We start from the raw sequence: 21,412 nt of genomic DNA, 5'->3' as shown, positions 1-21,412 counted from the left end.
CTGCTGCAGTAAGCAAGTTTAATTTCACAATTTCTCACAATATATCAATAAATTCATTTTTAAGCAGGATGGTGAAAAGAATAAAGAAAATCAACTTGTGATATTGTCTTGATCAACAAACAAATTCTTAGAAATAACATTAAAAAGAATGTATGGCATTCAGTAAAGAGAAGTCATGTTTTGAACAGGAAATTAAGAAGTATCTGTACTTGAAACAGTAGTCCTCTCTGCAACTTCTTGTAAAGCGAGCATCCAAATAGAGCACTCTCACTCATTTAATTAGGCATAAAAAATACATAATAATTATTATCCCGGAAATTGATGCACTTGATGGGACTTGTGAGCTGCATCACTGATGTTGTTCGTTCTGCTTTCTTTTCTGTTCTTTTCTTTATTCCTGTTTCTTTTATACCTGCAAGCAATTCAGCACTTTGTAAATCACTGAAACAGTTACTCAGAAACACCTTAGAGCTTATCAACATTTTTTTTTTTCTAGAAGGGTCGCTCAAAGCTCATTGGCTGGCAATCAATAATGAGCAGTCTACGCATGCTCAAAAAATCTGACTTGTACGCAATCTTGTTGGCAGGGGTATTTTGCAGAATGCAGAACATAACGCAGAATGAAGCCCTAACCAACAAATAAAAGCTAACCGCAAACAGATCAGAGTGAAAGCTAAACACAAGCAACTCGCCCGCTGACCATCATTCTCTGTTCTGTATTCTGCATTCTGTGCTCTACACTCTAGTTTGCTTGCCATTAGTATCACCCCAGTTTGCTTGTGGTCAGCTTTCGCTCCATTTTGCTTGTGATTAGCTTTTATTTCGAGTCTTTGTTCCTTACGGAGCAAGCCTCATGAAAGGAGCAACTCCGTTGCAGGATTGATTGATTTTGAAAGCAATAACAACGGCCAGAAATACAACACCAAGGAGTTAATTTATTGATTTATGCTTTTGAAAGCTAGGCAAGTGCAACAGAGATGCCAACCTAAAAAAATTGAGATCCGGGAGACCACCAATTTTGCGAGAAGATACCTCTTCTCAACCTCCAAAACGGCACAAAAAAATAGAGCTTCACCGAGTCGTCCACAAAAACGCGTCAAATATTTTAAAATTTTCTCCCAGATTTGGCCAAAATTAGCGTTAAACCACGCATTTTAAAGAACTTTCCTTCGTATCCGAGAGATTTGACGACCCGTACGGGAGACTGGGAGATTCGGCCTGTATTCGGGAGACTCCCGGATAATCCGGAGAGAGTTGGCATAAATCGTGCAATTCAACCAGAAGTCTGATATTTTCAACTTCCAATCAGAACTTTCCAGGATCACTTGTTTCCTGACCCCTAGTCAAGGAGAACTAAGACCCTGACTTGGCCAGAGTCTATGTTCTTGGTGCTGACTGAAAGGAAAGCAGTCTCTGGAAATGAGATTGTTCTCTGACCCCTTCATTCTCAGGGGTGGTCGCTGGGAGAGATTTTTTTGGGAGAGGGTATGGAATTGTGATGCTTGATAAATGACAAATATTTGTGTTATGCAATGTACATTCCAGTTTCAGGAGAAGACCCTCCTATATCAATTCACTTAATTTACAGCACATCTCTGCACTAAATTTAATTTATGTTAAATCAATAAGTAAATAAAGAAACTAAAAAGTTAATACTTTTGTGTTTTAAACCTCGGCTTTCGACTGTTCTGATGAAGGCGAAGTACCATCCATCTCTTGTTGTCTTTCAATTGCAGCAGCATTCGCTAGTCTCTTTTCTCGTACAGCTAAATAATTCCTCCCTGTTAAAACCAGAATGTAGACTGACGCTGCCATGCAAGTAAAAGTGATTGATTTTTGAGCAAAGTCTGCAACTTTCGACAAAGCACCCATCTTGGAAGAATTTTAGAACGTGAACAGCGGTGTTGTGCGTAAGAAGGCGCGCGCATACATTTTACAATTTCGCGGGAGTAGAGTGGGAAGCAAAATGGCAACAATTTGTAGGGCGAATTTTGCACTCAGATCGCTAGCTCGTAGAGCTTTAATTTGCCGTTTGTATTCAAGTAAGTTTGTAGCTGAATTCTAAGAAAGTCATTATTTTAACCTGCATTTCCCAAATATCTCACTTAATTTGTTTCTTTGCAGATGGCAGTGCAGCACAGGTAAACGAAAAAAGTTCATTGTGTTGATTATTATAAACCCATTTTAATAGTTCCACGTGGAAACGCAAACAACAAAACAATTCGTGGAAAATTGAAATTTATGATCTACTTTTTTTCGAAACTACACTTTTAATCTTGTACATTGCAGAATGTCTGAACAACAAGAGCCCGAGATTTTATGCAAATTGTGCTCCTTAAAATGTTCGATCGCGGATGTTTTAATTCCCCGATAGATGATGGTTGTTGGAATTTTCTTGCTGCGGCTTAGCTTATATTATATATCTTTAATTTTAAAAAGATCGCTGTATACATGTACAATTATTGTACATCAATATTTTTGAGCCGAAGCTCAATGATCCGATTTTCGTGTAACTCATTATAATCTGAGAGGGGTAGTATAGGGGGAATCGTCGCCATTTAAGCAGACATGCAGGGAGAATTGATACTTTAATCAGCTAGTGAGTATTGGCAATATATAAGCAGATGTAATTTGAACATATGACCGAAAGGGTTATTGATTCTGGCCATATTTTGCAGAAAATGTGTTTGGTTTCGAAAATGCTCTTGATATGAGAGGTGGGGTGGGGTTAGGGGGGGGGGGGGGTGGCGCAGGGGGTGGTACCAGGCATAGGCAGAGGATTTATAAATAGATAAAAAATAATAAGTCGCTGTGTAGCACTTTGTTCATGTACTTTGAAATATTTTTTTCTTGAAAAAGTGCTAAAATGTTTTCTCGTTTAGCGAGACGTTTCGGGAATAGCCCCTTCATCAGTCGCAAAGTAAAAACCGTTGAGCGATTATTTAACAATTATCCTGCGAAGTCGCGCAGAATATCGCCTGATACTTAGCTGACGAGGCCGTAGGCCGAGTTGGCTAAAATCAGACGATATTCCGCAAGATTGAGCAGGATAATTGTTTTATTATTCAACAAATTGTAAACAAAACACATTTTGCACATAGAAAAACTGTAATTGTGCAGTGCTTTACAAGATTTCGGACGAATCTTTGCAACCTACGAATATCGCAGGATATCTGTTATGTACGGATGACAGATATCGTTAACATTTTGACCATATATGGGCAGCGCACGCATCTGTTGAATAATAACAAACATTACGTTGCGCGCGCGTCATATGGCGTAGATGCCATATAAAGGTCGGGCGCGTGAAAAGAAACTAAAATTTTAAGACTTTAAATTTATTTAGTTACATTTAGTTTCTTTCGCGCGTGCGACCTTTATATGGCATCTACGCCATATGATGCGCCCGCAACGTAACATTTGATAATCACTCAACGGTTTTTACTTTGCGACTGATGAAGGGCTTATTTCCGAAACGTCTCGCTAAACGAGAAAACATTTTAGCACTTTTTTAAGAAAAAAAACATTTCATAGGCAGAGGATTTGTCTGGTGATTCTTATGTTTAGAGGTGGAGCATTTGAAAAGAAATTCTCAGCCAAATTAAATATAATCACCCTACTTATACCTGGCTCCCATCTCCCTGATCTATAGGTACATATGCATAAGGGAGTTGAAGGGCTGTGGGCAAGTTCCCTAGATTTTTCAGCAAGTTTTTGAAATGCTTAATGGTAACTGCATTTTGGCAAGTGGAATTAGTGTTACATTCACGTTTTTGCCCGAAGCCTTGTACATAGAAATGCTTGACTAATAGTCTCTATTTATCTAGTATGTTTTATCCTGGCACTTTTGTAATTCTTGCAAATTTTCTTTGTTTTTTTTTTTTACTGCTTTAGGAAGGACCTATTGGATTCATTGGCCTGGGAAACATGGGCAGTCCTATGGCAAAGAATCTGTTGGGTGCCGGCCAAGAGATCATAGTCCATGACGTGGCTCGAGAGACTGTTGTTGATCTGAAGTCACTGGGTGCTGCAACAGCTGCTGCACCCAGTGAAGTGGCATCTAAGACGTCCACTATTGTCACCATGTTACCATCTAGGTACTCTTATAGCTTCATTTTGTTTATGGGGTTCTTTCGTTCAGCAAAGTTGCATTCTTTAATGTTTCTCTTTTCTTAAGTTTGTAAACCATGAAACAGGGACCGCGCAGGAAGAATTTGAGCGTGACCCAACAAGGGAGGGGTTTCCGGGGGGGCATATGCCCCCGGGAAAATTTGGTTTCAATTTCTCCTAGATACCAGAAAATGCATTCGAAATTAAAAATTTAAACGTTCAACACTTTATTTTTTTGTAAAAGTATTGCTTAAAACGACAGAACATTTCGATAAAGAGTCGTTGCTCCACAAAACAAATGAAAATCAATATATGGCATCCAGAAATGAAATATTTTTAGTATTTTTTGTTTGTTTTTTAATTCATTAAAAATTTTTTCGTGTTACAGTAAAAAAGTGGGGGAGGGGGCTTAAGCCCCCCTAGCCCCTCCCTCTTTGCTGTCCCTGTGAGAGCACTGTACGCATGTGCAGAAATGTATGAATCTGGTCCAGCGGGGGAGAGGGGTACTCCGGATTTCAAGTGACAGGGATGATCAAAGGATTTTTTTGGGATTTGAAAATTTTAATTCTGGGATTTTTTGGGGTAGGAAAATTTGGCAAGTATGTTAGTAGGGATTTTTGGGGGTATTAAAAATGATCTAAAGATTTGTGGTAGTGATTTGGCTGCATAGTTCTGCGAATAAAGTTCACACATGTTTTGCTGTTGATTTTTTGGGGGTTAAGTTTTGGTCTAGGGATTTTTTGGGGGTTTGTTGGAAGTCCTAGGGGTTTTTTTGGGTCTCGATTTTTGCCCCCATTCGATAATCCTCGTCACTTGAAATCCCAAGTATCCCCCCCCCCGCCACCTTGGGAATCTGGGAGGTAGCCAATTTTGCTTAAAGGTATGGCGGATCTTGTCTAGCCCAAGAAATGACAGACCCTAGAAAAGTATAAGATATTATGACCAAAGTTTCTCCCCATAATCAGAAAAATAAGGGCGGAAATACGTAGATCTTTTCTTTTCACAACTTGTCTTGGAGACCCAAAAGTCAATCCTAGACAATCCAGGAAAGTTGGCAGAATTGTATAACAAAGTTCTGATCTCCACATCAAAGTTCTGATCTCACCCCTCTGAATTTTTTACCTTTGTAGACTCTTTTTAATTGATATGCACAGATTGACCGGGAAGGCCCTGACAGGGTAAATTCCGACAGGTGACATGCATGGCCCAAAAAGTAGCGACAGCACATGAAATGAAATTGCGACAAACAATAACCTTTCTCGTCAAATTCCGACAAGTGACAAAAAGGCCAAGAATGGCCAATGAAACAGCAACAGCAAGCATTTTGAAATTCAGACAAGCGACTCGGGGACCCCCCTGGCAGGGTCTCACCTGGGGGTCAAACTCTGCAGCCATTGTGCTTATGTTACCAGCTGCCTCGTCCCCAGGCGTCCTCGTCCTTGGTCGTGCACGGTTCGCTTGGCGTTGTGGGACTGACGTGCACGGTTCGCTTGGCGTTCTGGGCCTGATGCGGACGGGAAGGCGGACGCCTGGCAGATCCTGTTCAGTTTCTTGGCAAAAATGTTCGGTTTCTCGTCAAAAGGCATTTTAGCGCTTTTGTCAAGTTTAAAGGTCAAGAAATCGACACTGGAAGCTACGTGGAAGTTAGTACTGTCAACATGGGGATTTTGGCGGCCTTTCGGATCGTTTTCGTTGCTCTATCGAGCCGATTCTTTTCAGCGTTCACTGCGGTCATAACGCCCCTAAGATAAAACGCCCCTGAGACATAACGCCCCCTATGAGTCATAACGCCCCCTATCCTAAGACATTACGCCCGTATAAGACATGACGCCCTTAATGTAAGAAAGCAAATTTTAATTTGTAATTTTATGATAACGATAGCAGAAAGATAATTTTTCAGTTTTCGATCGTAAATATCGAGTTTATAGTGAGCGGGTTCTACCGATCCAAGGTTCTTATACTTTCCTATTTTTGTTATTTGCTCTTTTCATTACCTTTTTTTCCTTGCTTCATTCTTTGTTGGGTTGTTTGGATTGTGATCGGTATTCACTGTGCCATAAGTGCTCGCTATATTAGATACCAATTATAAATCGCCATACATCGCACCGTGAACATCTTTATAGTTTTTCATCTTACTACTCGTTGCTCACATGAGCGAAACCGATCGAGCAACAAAAACAGAAGAATCACAATTGCCATTAGCGGATGAATCGCAACGCAAACAGGCCAGTAAACTACTGTAGTTCATATCATTTATTGATTTTATTATATCCTCGGATCATTCTCTTCTCTCATCTTTCTCTGAATATATAGGGGGCGTTATGTCTCGGGGGCGTTTTATCTCGGGGGCGTTCTGACCGGTTACCGGCTGGTTTTAGCGAAGCGGGGGTCCCCTCTCTTTAATCTAATGTTGGCGGGAAATCTAGCTCAAAATTAGCGATTTATCCGAAGAAATGGCATGAAATCTGAGCAGAAGATTGAACTGAGAAAATCCCACATTGATTGTGAGAAGATCGTGCAATGGCCGAGGGTAAAGAACCTCTGCCGTCTTTAGAAAATTAAATTTCTTAAGCTTCGAACTAACGGTAAGTTTCGCTTCAATCGATGCTAGAGGTTTGTTTCGTTTCTGAGTAGTGCTTAGCTTCCTTACATTTCGGAATACTTTTATTTGTACCTTTTGGGCGTTAAACTTTAACTATAAAGTCTATAAGCAGCGCTCCAGAGAAAGCCGTTCAAGTGCTCACAAGTGTTTTATCAAATAATGCTGTCCAACACATGACACATAAACAATTATAATGTGTGTTAATATTTTATTTTAGCTAGGTTAACCTCATAATTTACCTTTCTTGACAAAAAGTACAATTCTTGAACTTTCAACTTTGTTTAGTTCTGTTAATTTCAGCACTTAATGTGTTAGTGACCAGAGGAGGCATATCCTACCCAAAATTCTTTTTACTGATTCAAGTGTTTGTATCGAAATTACTCCCCATTGATTAATTTGTGTGTTTCTCAGCACTTTACTGCTTGATAATGCATTGATACTGTAAGGAGAAACAAGGTTTTGGTCACTCTTGTAGAGGATTTAAGCAGGATAAGACTTTGACAAACTTATGCAGCTAAGTAGCACTGTAGCAAAAATAACAAAACAATTTTTTTCTAGTTGTAGTGTTATAGGGAGTGTTTTTCAGTAGGTGTTTTTAGAGAATGTGTGGCAAATCTTTATTTCTAAGGGTAACAAAACATTGGTATGACAGACAGCAAAACTTAGGTCATTTTTGTGAGCCCAAGAAATTATGGAAGAAAAATTTGACGAAGGCTCTCTATCCGCCATCTTGGATCAACAAGGCGGGAAATAAATTACCTCGATCTGGTGACTTCCACTCCTCCCACTAGTCCCCAGGCTAATTCGAGAACTAGTAGTAGCAGAAAATTGAATGTGTCCGAAAATTCGAACTACTGGCAAAAAATACACCAGAAACGAAAATTTCTGAATTCTGACAGAAAATTGATACAACCAACATAAAATTCAAACACACAAGCAACTTATTGTAAAACAAAATGCAATAACAAGTAACATAATCCAAAGTTTAATTATGACGGTAATCACCCACCATAGAGATGGCATGTAATTTCACATCAAAGGGTTTGTTACTGACTCATTAATGCATTTCATGTGAACATGGCAACTCCTGGCTAACCATGTTATATTTGATTAAAATAATGTGCAACCTTGGTATTTGAAGAAGCAATCACCACACCTCTACAAACCTGGAGTTGCCACTCTTTCCCCAGTTTGCTTATAGCCCACTGCCTCTAGCAGTCTTGAAATACAATTAAAACATTTTAAATGTTGTATGCTTTGCCTACCCTGCTGCTTTATACCCATGACAACAGCTGTCTAAAGAGAAAAGGATTACTTTTTACATTTACGATACATTTAATTGTCAAATGTCTTTAATAAATTGTTTTGAAAAATATTTCTAGTAGTACTGATTTTGCAAAACCATTCAGACATTTCCCTTCAATTTGCAAAAGTTCCCTAGCCAGGAGGGTTTAACCTGCATGGCCTTAACCCAACGTGAATTCAAATAAGTTGTGCATGGGATAATCTGAGGATTACTGTTTGTACGACAACTTTTTGGTGGTGCCCTTCATCTGATTATGATCTAGACATAACAGTTAACCTTCTCCTGAAAATTAACTTGATTGATTTTCGAAAGTGATTTACTACCCTCTTCCTTCTCCAACTCTCCATGTACAGTTCACCTCAGCTCCTTTTGAAACATTTGTTGATAAATAATAAAATTAATCACCATATCAATGACAGTAATAAGTATCAAGTCAGTGGGAGCATAACAAAGGCTTTTAGACACCAAATTTGCAAGCACAAAGTGAATATTTTTTCAGTGGCTGAAAAAATAAAGAATTTTACAAATACATGTACTATTTTTTATTTGTAAAGAAGTACACAAGAGTGATAAATAATTCAGAGGGGTTTGTAACCAGAGTTATTTTTAATAGAATGAAGTTGGGCCTTGGACATATGTTAATGTCCAAAGATGCTTGTCTTGTATTTTAATACATTAATATTTATGAGAAAATTATCTTCCCATTTTCACAAAGCAAGATTTCAAGATGATCTTAAATCATATACTGCACACGGAACCATTCTCAAAACTCCATGAAAACAGTGTCACAGTCAACAGAAATGCTCTCTGCACCTGCCTCCAAATTAAAATCCTGCATGGCATGGCATAGGTACATTCCAAACAATTAAGGGTCATGGCATAAATGGCAGACTCACTGCAGCCACAATGCTTGACAAAAAAATGTGTATTTATCCTTAAATTGTGGTTTATTTTAAAAATAGGAAAAAGTCACCTAATGGCAATTAAAAAAAGAATTGCATTGAAAAAAATACAGTTATAATATCAAACATTTTTAATGTAATTTTTATTTTCAATTAAAAAAAAAACAACTATCAAAGGTTGTGCTTGATTACTGATAAGCAGATAATTTACATTTTATTGAAGTAATTAATTAAGCCTGAGATAGTCGGTAGAAATGTCATCACAGAGACAGGTGAATTGTATCGATGTATTCATACTGTTTGTGTATTGTCTTTGTCGCCTCTGGCTGAGGAGTTTTTAAAATGAGCGTCCATTGAATAACTAAAAGGCAACTAACTCTCAGTTTCTACGAAAAAAATTCTACACGAAACAATTAACTTAATGCATGGAAAGGATAACTGATTTTCTTGTCATTTACACTCGGATTTACAAGACAACTTCGATAAACGGAATTGAGTACCTGTCTGTCTTGGAGATCGGAAAATGTCATTAGCCAGTTCAACGTCTTTTTGCCGTAAAGGATTTAAAGCTTTTTTAACTACACAGAGTGCCTCCTGTGCTCTTCCTGGCTCTTCTCAAGCTGAGCTGGGACGTGATGAAGCGTGCGAAAATGGTGGTCAAGTCCGTCTTCTTAATAAAAGAATATTTTTCAAGAAAAATGTGCCCAAGGCACTCTGTGCTGTAAAAATACTAAATAGACGGCTCTTTCGCTGTTTTTAATACACTTTTCAGGGTTGATGATATTTTGGTCCGCCATATTGAATGCAAGATCTGCCAGGCGCTCCGCGGCTCGCTCCCTAACCATCAACCCCCGGGCTCCCTGTTTTCCCGCCTTACCGCCTCAACGTCCGGCCAATCGGCGCCTGGGGACGAGGCAGTGTTACCAGTTCTTCAGCTAGACTAGTTTGTTCTCATAGCTCTCTTTTCACCAGCCTGAGCAAGCAAGAAAAATAATACTTAGGAAAGTAGCTTGCAATAGAAGTAGCAATTTTCATGTAAAGGTGTAAAAACAAGAGTTAAGCACTGGTCATACAGTATGAGCAACTTAAGGCCATTAGACAAAGCATAACTGTCCTAACATATTGGAGATTAATTATCTGCATGTTCTAATTTCAGTCCAAATGTGAGAGATGTTTACTGTGGTGAAAATGGGATTCTTAGGTAAGTGGAGGAGTTTTACAATTGTACGAGGCTGCGAGGCAGCAAAGCATGGGAGGAAAAATCCCTCCTCCAAAGAAAAAGACTAACGCCAAATCACCTAAGCTAACAGTTGGCTAACCGGAGTGCCATTTATGCTAACCAAAGTGCTAATTAGTGTAACCGTAATGGATCGCATGTCTTGCTGCCTTGTACTTTGTGATGATCCTAAGTGTAGTAAAACTTTAAAGATCCAACTCTGTTATTTCTTGGTAGTAACATTTTAAAAAATTGCTTGTAATGTGATAATCATTTTTACGTATAATTTTCTTTCAGTACTGTAAAGCCGGGGTCTTTGTTGATTGACACCAGCACAATAGAACCTGCTGTTGCCAAGGAGATTGGAGAGCTTGTGCAGAGCATAGGAGCGACATTCCTTGATGCACCTGTGTCTGGGGGTGAGTTTTCTTTCTTTTCAAGTGATGTTTGAATCAACAGTCTGTTAATGAAGAAGACAAATGAGATTAAGGTATGAAAAGTGCAAAAAATGATTTTTTTAAGAGAAACCAGACATTTCAAGCAACAGCCCTTTTTCGGTGGTAGAAATTAAGTGCTATTGCCTGAAACATCCTTTTGTCTATTGCCTGAGGCAGGGCTATTGCCTGAGATATCGCATCGTTGGTGTGATATCTTAAGATTTTTTTTACCAACTTAATGTAGATGTAGACATCCATTTTTTTTTTTTTACAAAAAGTTATTTTTGGCCCTTTCCATATCTATTTCATTTCACTTTAATTTTTTAGTGTCATGCAGTATTTGGATTTTTTGTTCTTAATATTGATGTGTACATGAAGAGGTTTGCTTTGATCATGTCTTCTTTGCCTATGATTAATTTATCTCAGGGGTGACAGCAGCTAAAGGAGGCACCTTAACATTCATGGTCGGTGGCGAAGAAGAGGCCTATGAAAAGGCAAGCAAAATATTACAACACATGGGCAAGAACGTGATACACACAGGTCCCACTGGCACAGGACAGGTAATTAAGAATCAAAGTATAATTGGGACAGTTCCAATTAGTGTAGAATTTCTAAGGTACAAAATACCAAATTTATTCCTTTTAGTTGGGTGGCAAAACTGATAATTTGCTGCCTGCTTAGTGTCTCGGGGAAGGGGGAATAGCTCCCATATGAAATTGACAGGGATGCTCGTTGTCCCACCTAGGGGTGTAAATTTCAGATTTTGGTCTTGCTTAGGGTGTTCTGGGCAAAACCCCAAATGAATAGTTTTAGTCATCAAGGTCAAGGTGTTGTTTCGGGTTGCATGTGAAGAAATAATAGCAGTATAAATTCGATTTTGGCATTTTAGTATCTTTTAGGAGTCAAAATAGCTTAATGAGTCATGCCCCAATTGGTCTCCTTTAAGGGTTAAATTTAAAATTTCCAACAAGCATCCCCATCTGTTTGATTTGGGAGTCCCCCCTCCCCTCCCCTCAGGCCTAGTGCTTGAATTACTTGAAGAGTGATTGTTAATTCATTCAATCATGTTTTAATCAATCATAAAACAAGGGAAATAGGCCTGTGGGGGACACTCTGTATATTTTTGGGTGGGATGTGCCGCTGGGAATTCCAGACCATGTTCAGCTGATTTTGCAAGCCAACCCTATACTAGACTAGACACCGAAAATCCCTACCCTATCCCAGACTTGCATTTTTTTAGAACTGTATCACTATCAGTGTTTTAATGGAAAACCGTCTGTCAACAACAATGCCGCAATGATTTTATGTACGTTTAGGAAATCCTCTTTCTCTTCTGAGTTTCTATTCCTATTTTAGACTTAATTTCGTCATACCACCAATCAGTTTCCCGGCAAATGCTACCCTTTTCTAGACCAAAACTCTCTGATTTCTATTTCTTATCCCAGACTAAACTGCTTGATAACCATACCGTTCACAGCGGCACATATATGGGAGTACCCCCCTGGGGCAAGCTAAAAAGTAAGATGAGAATTAAGAGGAGGCTAAAAGTAGAGGAGAGGTGAAAGGAGAAGGCAATTTACAGTCCATTCTGATACTACTCTTCATTTGTGCCTGCACACTGTGGGCTAACAGTTTCATTTGCTAATAAACTCATGATTATAATTTTAATGAATGATTATTTCTGCCTGATAAGTCCTAAGAGGTAGTAACAATCATAAAGTTATTATTGATAATTATTATTTTGCAGGCAGCTAAGATCTGTAACAACTTGTTGCTCGCTGTGAGTATGATTGGGGTCTCAGAAGCCACAAATCTAGGAATCCGACTGGGTCTGGAGCCAGAAATGATTGCCAAAGTAATAAATACAAGCACAGGGCGCTGCTGGTCCAGTGACACATACAATCCATGCCCTGGTATCATAGAAGGCATTCCTTCCAGCAACAACTATCAAGGAGGGTTTGCATCGCAGCTAATGGTTAAGGTAAGCTTAGAAGAAAGGTAAAAGACTAATTGTGTTATTCCAGTAAATATGTATACCCCTCTCACGGATGGTTTTCTGTTTGAATCCCCTCCCCCTTGGAAATTCTAATGACCTTCCATGGGAGGCGCAGTGGCCTAATGGTTAGTGCGCCGGACTCTGGATCAAGCGGTCCAGGTTCGAGACCTGGCCAGGGAACTGCGTTGTGTTCTTAGGCAAGACACTTTACTCTGTTAGTGCCTCTCTCCACCCAGGTGTATAAATGGGTACCAGGGAATTTACTGCTGGGGGGTAACCCTGCAATGGACTAGCATCCCATTCAGGGGGAGTAGAATAACAGAAATTGGGATAAGCTCTGGCCTGATGAGCCACTTCCATGGGGTGGGTATGGATATTTTTGGGAACTGTACTACATTCTTATTTTCTCCAGTTTCTCCATAGTTTTAGTTTCAATTGAGAAGATAATTCATCAAACACTTGAGAGGGCATCAGTTTCATCACATCTCCAGACACCAAAGTTTGTCAAAAAATAATACTCCGCTGCGCGTCGTATTTTCAACTCTCCTCAGCGTTTGGACATGCGATGAAACACTTTCTTTTGTGTCTGATATATTACATAAGAAAGTAAAATTTTTAGCAAAAAAAACGTTTCAATTTCTGTTCTGTTCTAGGACTTGGGTCTTGCTCAGAGTGCAGCCACAGCGACCAAGACACCGACACCCATGGGCTCCCTTGCTCATCAGATTTACAGGATAATGTGCAACAAAGGATATGCAACTCTAGACTTTTCATCTGTGTTCCAGTTCCTAAAGGAGAATAAGCATTAATATTTCCTGTATTTGTGAACTTCTTTTAATTAATAATAATTCTAAACACTTAATAAATAAATCAGTTATGGTTTCTAGGAAAAAATCGTCTGAAATGCGTGTCAAGTGAAAAAATAAAAAAGGTGTACCAAAATGCGAATTATTTAACTAAAGGTGATGTTACATGAGACAATTTTTAATGACGATTTTCAAGCCACGCTGGACAACTTTTAACACAACATTCTTACAGCGATGGTATGTTACAAGACGATTTTAAATGCAGTGTTAAAAATTACAACAACCGTGTTGCAGGGTTTGAGAGCAGTTCAAAAACCTGTAACGTAAGTATATGTTCCTTTGACAAAATACTGCATTAAAAAATCACTGTTAAAAATTGCCTGGTGTAACATCACCTTAGCACAGCCAAAGTAAATTTGTGAAAATTAATATTGTTGTAGCTAGTGTGCACGGGAGGGGAGGGGAAAAGGATTTTCAACTTTGTTTGACCCAAGGTTTTTTAAGTGTGACTGCTGGAGTAGAAATATTCGGGTCTAATTTACCACATCTGCATACGGGCTAGTTTATATATTCTTTACTTTAGTTATTTAATGTTTCAAAGAACAGCGATTATCGCATACCAGTATGAAATGTAATACAGGCAAGGCCAAAAAGCAAAAGAATAATAAACTGCAAGTTTCTGAACGCCTTCGTCTTTCTTCAAATGTGTGGATTATTTCCTTTAGCAATTATTTCGTTAGGTTTTCTTCCTTTTGATTAATTCAATGAAATAAAGACTGAAAAGCAGCAGAGGCATTTTTCTCTACAGATCACTGTGTTTTTGTATGATGTAAACTTGAGTAAGAAACTTTATCCTTGTAATAGCGAAGAGCGCAAGGTTTAAAAATAGACGGCAAATTTCCCACCCCCGGCATGTTCTGGGAGAAATATAGGGAAAATATAAATATAAGTTTTCGCTTCAGAAGTGTTTTATCCCCCTCTTTTCAACCAATATCGTGAAGAAAGCTTCAAATCTTCCACCATCCAAGTTAGTTTGCCTGAGTCTTGCCGTCACTAGCATGCTTCGCTATTGACGTAAACATGCAGAAGAACTTATGTTCTGACGTCACTCGTGTGCTTCGCTATTGACGCTGCCAGAAACCAAATTCCAACTCGCTTGGCTCATATACAAACACACTGCTGTACAGGGAGACAATTGCATAATTTCACTTTAGTTTAATAGGCTTTATGCATTGGGCCTTTTTGGAAAAATGCTATCACGTGGATTCAGCCTAATGTTTACTTCAGGTAAAGCGTCACATGAGGCACTGAAGATTTTTGGGTCCTTGCGTTAAAATACCAACACGTATATTAAAGCTAATTTTCTCTGCAGATACACCGAACGTTTCAGTTTGAAACTTGAAACCTACAGTTTGGGCATTTTTGAAAAATGACATCACTTGATTTCAGTATATTATGTCTTAATTGCGTGCTAAGTTCCTTATAAACTCTTGTTACCTGAGGGCAGTATATCGACCTCGTGCTAGATTATTTCCTCTAACTTGGATGGTGAGTTCCTTATGGAACTCTTGTTGTCTGAGGGCAGCATTTTGATATCGTGCTAAATTATTCTGTCTTATTTGGGTGGTGAGTTTCGTATTGATCTCGTGCGAGATTCTTGTGTCTAACTTGGGTTGCGAGAACTCTTGTTTTCTCAGGGCACCATATTGACCTCGTCTATTGACCATAGGCGTACGGGCTCTTTCGGAACTGGGGGGACGGAGGCGTTATTGCCCGAAAAATATATGACTTGCGTTGAAAGCCGAATAAAGAGGCATATAAAATGGACAACTAAAACGTGCATTGAAATAGTTGTGTACAAACCTTGTCTGCTTGCTTAAAAGAAATGTTACTTCCTTAATTAATTTCGTGGCGTTGTCCGAAGATGTCAATGCATTGAATCCCTTTAGTTTTCTTTTGTTCAGCAAAAATTAAACTTCTTTGGGAGAGCAAATTTACATCGTTTTTCCCCACCTCAAAGTTATACAACAGCGTGTAAAACCTTCAGGGGTAAATGGGTAAAAACATTTCGTTGAAAGGTTTGAGCTAACCCTAAGTTCTAAGCAATTGAGCCAGAAGCATTTGTAACAGCTTTGTTTCAAAGGTCTTACACTGGATCCACCGCGCGCAAACGCTCAGGCTGTGCAAAAGCCTAATTTCTGATCGCCCTTGCCAATTTCCCACACACTTCCAAATGATTGCAACTGAATCAAACTGACATTAAAATAAGGGGTCACGCAGAATTTGCGAGAAAAATCGAACACGATTACAACAATTTGCAAGAGGAAACGAAAGCAGATGAATGAGAAATTTAGACTTTGAACCACAAAGTTCGGTATATTTCCAATACTTTTTCTGTTGATATAATCCGCTTTGAACGCAATGTTGAGATTTGTCGGCTTATTTTCTATTTTTTCTCTGGGCTTGGTGCCCGAATTCTAAACATTTTGCTCGAAAAATTTCAGCACTGGGGGGACTGCAGCCCCCCTCGCCCTCCCCCCCCCCGGCTCGTACGCCTATGTGGATTATTATGTCTTTCTTGGGTGGTGAGTTCCTTATGGAACTCACGATTTCTGAGGGCATCGTACTGACCTCGTGCTAGATTATTCTGTCTTACTTGGGTGGAGATTTCCTTCTGGAACTCTAGTAATCTGAAGGCATCACCTTGACCTCGTGCTAGATTATTCTGTCTTACCGGGTGGTGAGCTCCCCATGGAACTCTGATATCTGAGGGCGTCACATTGAGATCATTCTGTCTAACTTGGGTAGTGAGTTTCCTATGGAACTCTAGTAATCTGAGGGCATCACATTGACCTCGTGCTAGATTATTCTGTCTTACTTCAGTGGTGAGTTCCTAATAGTGAGTTCCTCGTGGTAGATTATTCTGTCTTACCCGGGTGGTGAGTTCCTCATGGAACTCATGATATCTAAGGGCATCACATTGCCCTCGTGCTAGATTATTCTGTCTAATTCGGGTGGTGAGTTCCGTACGGAACTCACGTTATCTGAGGGCATCACATTGACCTCGAGCTAGATTATTCTTTCTAACTTGGATGGTGAATTCCTTATGGAACTCACGTTATCTGAGGGCATCACATTGACCTCGTGCAAGATTATTCTGTCTTACTTCGGTGGTGAGTTCCTAATGGTGAGTTCCTCGTGGTAGATTATACTGTCTTACCCGGGTGGTGAGTTCCTCATAGAACTCACATAATCTGAGGAGATCACATTGACCTCGAGGTAGATAATTCTGTCTTACCCGGGTGGTGAGTTCCCTATGGAACTCACGTAATCTGAGGGCATTACATTGACCTCGTGCTAGATTATTCTGTCTTACCCGGGTGGTGAGTTCCTCATAGAACTCACGTAAACTGAGGACATCACATTGACCTCGTGCTAGATTATTCTGTCTTACCCGGGTGGTGAGTTCCTCATGGAACTCATGATATCTAAGGGCATCACATTGTCCTTGTGGGTTCTGAGTTCCTCATAGAACTCACTTAATATGAGGACATCATATTGACCTCGTGGTAGCTAATTCTGTCTTACCCGAATGGTCAGTTCCCTATGAAACTCAGGTAATCTGAGGGCATTACATTGACCTCGTGCTAGATTATTCCGTCTTACCCGGGTGGTGAATTCCTCATGAAACTCACGTCATCTGAGGATATCACATTGACCTCGTGCTAGATTATTCTGTCTAACTTGGTCGGTGAGTTCCTTATGGAACTCACGTTATCTGAGGGCATCGCATTGCTTCGTGCAAGATTATTCTGTCTAACTTGGTTGGTGAGTTCCCTATAGAACTCATCTTATTTGAGGGCACCAAATTGACCTCGTGGTAGATTATTCTGCCTTACTTGTGTGGTGAGTTCCCTATGGAACTCATCTTATTTGAGGGCATCATAATCAACTCGTTCTAGATTATGCTGTCTTACTTGGGTTGTGAGTTCCTTATGGAATTCATCTTTTTTTAAGGGCATCAAATTCAACTCGTGCTAGATTATCATGTCTTACTTGCCTGGTGAGTTCCTTATGGAACTCATGTTATCTGAGGGCATCAAATTGACTTCATGGTAGAATATTCTGTCTAACTTAATTGGTGAGTTCCCTTTGGAACTCACGTTATCTGAGGGCATCATATTGACCTCGTGCTAGATTATTCTGTCTTATTTGGGTGGTGAGTTCCGTATGGAACTCAGGTTATCTGAGGGCATCACATTGACCTCGTGGTAGATTATTCTATCTAACTTGTGTGGTGAGTTACTTATGGTACTCGCGTTATCTGGCGGCATCACATTGACCTCGTGCTACATTATTCTGTCTAACTTTGGTGGTGTGTTCCCTTTAAGAACTCACGTTATCTGAGGGCATCACATTGACCTCGTGGTTGATTATTCTGTCTTACTTGGATAGTGAGTCCCTTATGGAACTCACGTCTGCAGAGGGCAGCATATTGACCTCGTGCTAGATTATTATGTCTTACTTGTGCGGTGAGTTTCTTCTGGAACTCACGATATCTGTGGGCATCACATTGACCTCGTGGTAAATTAAATTATTCTGTCTTATCCGGGTGGTGAGTTCCTCATAGAACTCACATCATACGAGGGCATCACATTACCCTCGTGCTAGATTATTCTGTCTAACTTGGGTGATGAGTTCCTTATGAAACTCACGTTATCTGAGGGCATCACATTGACCTCGTGGTAGATTATACTTTCTTACTTTGGTGGTGAGCTCCTTATGGAACTCATATTATTTGACGGTATCATAATCAACTCGTTCTAGATTATGCTGTCTTACTTGGGTTGTGAGTTCCTTATGGAACTCATCTTTTTTTGAGGGCATCATATTTAACTCGTGCTAGATTATTCTGTCTTTCTTGGCTGGTGAGTTCCTTATGGAACTCATGTTATCTGAGAGCATCAAATTGACCTCGTGGTAGAATATTCTGTCTAACTTAATTGGTGAGTTCCTTATGGAACTCACATTATCTGAGGGCATCATTTTGACCTCGTGCTAAATTATTCTGTCTAATTTGGGTGGTGAGTTCCTTATGGAACTCACGTTATCTGAGGGCATCACATTGACTTCGTGGTAGATTATTAACCGTGCTTTTCCGGTTCATAATCTGGCCGGCGTTTTGTCGTTTGTCGTTTTGTCGGTAAATCGTTCCAGACCCACGCGGCCCAGCCGGCTCTTTGGTCACGGTCACGCAAGATTTGATGTTTACTAGCGCTCACTCGTTTAACATGAACGCTGCTTTTTGTTTAGAGTGAAATGTATATTTTTGTGTCATTCGAGTGTTTTACCAGACGAGAGGACTGAATACCGTAAAATTCCGGTTATAAGCCCCCCCGCTTTTAAGCCCTCCCGGTTATAGGCCCATCTACCTGGAAACAAAAAAATACATCCGATTATAAGCCCCCCCGGATATAAGCCCCCCTCTACCAGATGATAGTACTGAACAGGGCTAAATGTTGCTTTATTACGCGTTTTCAACTTAAAAACGTCTTTTGATCAACACTCCTTTGGCTCGTTTCGAAACGTTTTTCATTCCGCTTATAAGCCCTCCCGGATATAAGCCCCTCCGCTTATAAGCCCACCCAAAACCCCTTACGAAGTTGTATAAGCCCAGTTCTTATAACCGGAATTTTACGGTAGTCACATAACGAAACCAATTACAGCTTGGACATGTCCAAGCTATTTAAAACTACCACTACGTCAGACCCATGCCACGTGATCGCTCGCTTGTAGCTATAATAAATAATCATTTACGTATTTTAAAAATATTTACGAATACTCTGCGCTCTGTTTGTGTGAAATATTTACTTTTGTGTTATTCAGGCGTTTTGCTCGGAGCGAGTACAAGTCGTACAATTTACCCGGAACGTGTTGAATATTGCAAAACAACGACTTGTTTTCATGAATATTTCAATTTTTGTTTTGAGTTTATTTTGGGAATTGAAACGACAATTGCAAGCTCAGCAAGAATGTGACAAGGCACGGAATACACGTCATCGCGCCAGGGGAATTACCTGCTTATAATCGCACCGTCAGGTATGCGCTATTTATACTTGTAAAAGTGCATCGGACGATGCCATGGCCTTAGTCTACTCTTCATTTTGGCGTTAAATGGACTTTTTTTAATGCCATTCATTAACTGGTTTGGGTTTATTTTGTTGAACATTCGGAACAAATTAAATATTTGCATGCGTATGCAGGAATTTATCCCGCCAGGCATGTGGTTTAAAGCAAGAGATGACGCGGAGAAGGAAATTCATGTCACGCACAGTCCGTGACTCACGCAAATACGACTTGCGTGTTTCTCAAGTGACTGCTTTTCTGAAGATTTTTAACTGTGCGGCGCCGTGCCTTTCTAGCGAAAGAACTGAAAGAGGTGGTCAAACATTAACCGCACGGTTAAAAACTGCTTAAGTTTCTTGTTCTATCTAACTTGTGTTGTGAGTTATTCTGTTTTACTTTGGTGGTGAGTTCCGTATGGAACTCACGTTATCTGAGGGCATCACATTGACCTCGTGGTTGATTATTCTGTCTTACTTGGATCGTGAGTTCCTTATGTTCTATGTTCCTCATAGAACTCACTTAATCTGAGGACGTCGCATTGACCTCGTGGTAGCTAATTCTGTCTTACCCGGGTGGTGAGTTCCCTATGAAACTCACGTAATCTGAGGGCATCACATTGACCTCGTGCTAGATTATTCTGTCTAACTTTGGTGGTGAGTTCCCTTTAAGAACTCACGTTATCTGAGGGCATCACATTGACCTCGTGGTTGATTATTCTGTCTTACTTGGATAGTGAGTTCCTTATGGAACTCACGTCTGCAGAGGGCAGCATATTGACCTCGTGCTAGATTATTATGTCGTACTTGTGCGGTGAGTTTCTTCTGGAACTCACGATATCTGTGGGCATCACATTGACCTCGTGGTAAATTAAATTATTCTGTCTTATCCGGGTGGTGAATTCCTCATGGAACTCACGTCATCTGAGGATATCACATTGACCCCGTGCTAGATTATTCTGTCAAACTTGGTCGGTGAGTTCCTTATGGAACTCACGTTTTTTGAGGGCATCACATTGCTTCGTGCAAAATTATTCTGTCTAACTTGGTCGGTGAGTTCCTTATGGAACAGACTGAAATAGTTAACAGCCACGTTCATCAGAAGTGCAAGCACTGTCGGCAATTTATCTGACAAGTATTCATTTTGATTGGAACTTACTTAGGACACCTTACACCCTGGAGAAGGGGGGAGGGAGTACTTGGAAAAGCTTTGAAAGCTAGGTATGTGTAATTGAACCCAACCTGCGATCAGGGAAGTCTGATATTTTTTTACTTCCAATCAGAACTTTCCAGGGTCGCTTGTTTTCTGACTGCTGATCAAGGGGAACAAAGACCCTGGGTACGAGGTTGACTTGGCCAGAATCCCTGTTTTTGGTTCTGACCAAAATGAAAGCAGTTTCTGGGAACGAGATGGGAGAGATTTTCTTTTTTTTTTTTTTTGGGGGGGGGGGGGGGTATGGAACTGTAATGCTTAATAAATATTTGTGTTACGTTATGCAAGGTACATTTCAATTTCAGGAGAAGACCCTCTTATACCCGGCACTTATATCAATTCACTTAATTTAAAGCACATTTCTGCACTAACTATAACTTATGTTTGTTAATCAATACGTTAATAAAGAAACTAAAAAGTTAATTCCTTGTGTTTTATACCTCGGCTTTCGACTGTTCTGTTGATGTAGGCGAAGTAGCATGCATCTCTTTTTGTCTTTCAATTGCAGCAGCATTCGCTAGTCTCTTCTCTCGTACAGCTAAATAATTCCTCCCTGTTAAAACCAGGATGTAAACTGACGCTGCCATGCAAGTAAAAGTGATTGACTTTTGAGCAAAGTCCGCAACTTTCGACAAAGCACCCATCTTAGAGGAATTTTTGAGAAGATGGAAGCGTTATAAATCGAACAGCGGTGTTGTGCGT

At 39.9% G+C, this 21,412-nt stretch overlaps 1 protein-coding gene and 1 long non-coding RNA gene across 4 annotated transcripts; one reads left to right on the top strand and one right to left on the bottom strand.

The window, feature by feature from the left end:
• Positions 1-6: 6 nt before the first annotated feature.
• LOC144660757 (uncharacterized) lies at positions 7-21,370 on the bottom strand. 3 transcript variants are annotated; one of them, XR_013572141.1, is made up of 2 exons: positions 21,151-21,370; positions 7-412 (listed from the first exon to the last, which is right to left on the bottom strand). It is a non-coding gene; the product is annotated as an uncharacterized LOC144660757 (long non-coding RNA). The 3 variants fall into 3 exon arrangements; XR_013572143.1 differs by lacking the exon at positions 21,151-21,370 and adding an exon at positions 1,657-1,890; XR_013572142.1 differs by lacking the exon at positions 21,151-21,370 and adding an exon at positions 1,672-1,890.
• LOC144660718 (3-hydroxyisobutyrate dehydrogenase, mitochondrial-like) lies at positions 1,918-14,059 on the top strand. Its single transcript, XM_078521444.1, has 8 exons — positions 1,918-2,042; positions 2,125-2,141; positions 3,895-4,097; positions 10,077-10,121; positions 10,434-10,555; positions 11,000-11,133; positions 12,321-12,554; positions 13,223-14,059. The coding sequence occupies exons 1-8, from the start codon at positions 1,967-1,969 to the stop codon at positions 13,376-13,378; spliced, it is 987 nt and encodes a 328-aa protein (XP_078377570.1). The 5' UTR covers positions 1,918-1,966; the 3' UTR covers positions 13,379-14,059.
• Positions 21,371-21,412: the final 42 nt, after the last annotated feature.

The sequence above is a fragment of the Oculina patagonica genome, chromosome 7 (genome assembly GCF_052425735.1).
Source record: "Oculina patagonica isolate OP01 chromosome 7, crgOcupat, whole genome shotgun sequence".
Classification (NCBI taxonomy): Eukaryota; Metazoa; Cnidaria; class Anthozoa; order Scleractinia; family Oculinidae; genus Oculina; species Oculina patagonica.
This window is presented reverse-complemented; position numbering and strand designations above follow the sequence as displayed.

Bases quoted from the DNA above. Each gene is read 5' to 3' on its own strand.
- LOC144660718 (XM_078521444.1), top strand. From the start codon at position 1,967: ATGGCAACAATTTGTAGGGCGAATTTTGCACTCAGATCGCTAGCTCGT. The intron at 10,122-10,433 runs GTAAGTGGAGGA...ATTTTCTTTCAG, and splicing joins GGTGAAAATGGGATTCTTAG to TACTGTAAAGCCGGGGTCTT. The intron at 12,555-13,222 runs GTAAGCTTAGAA...GTTCTGTTCTAG, and splicing joins CATCGCAGCTAATGGTTAAG to GACTTGGGTCTTGCTCAGAG.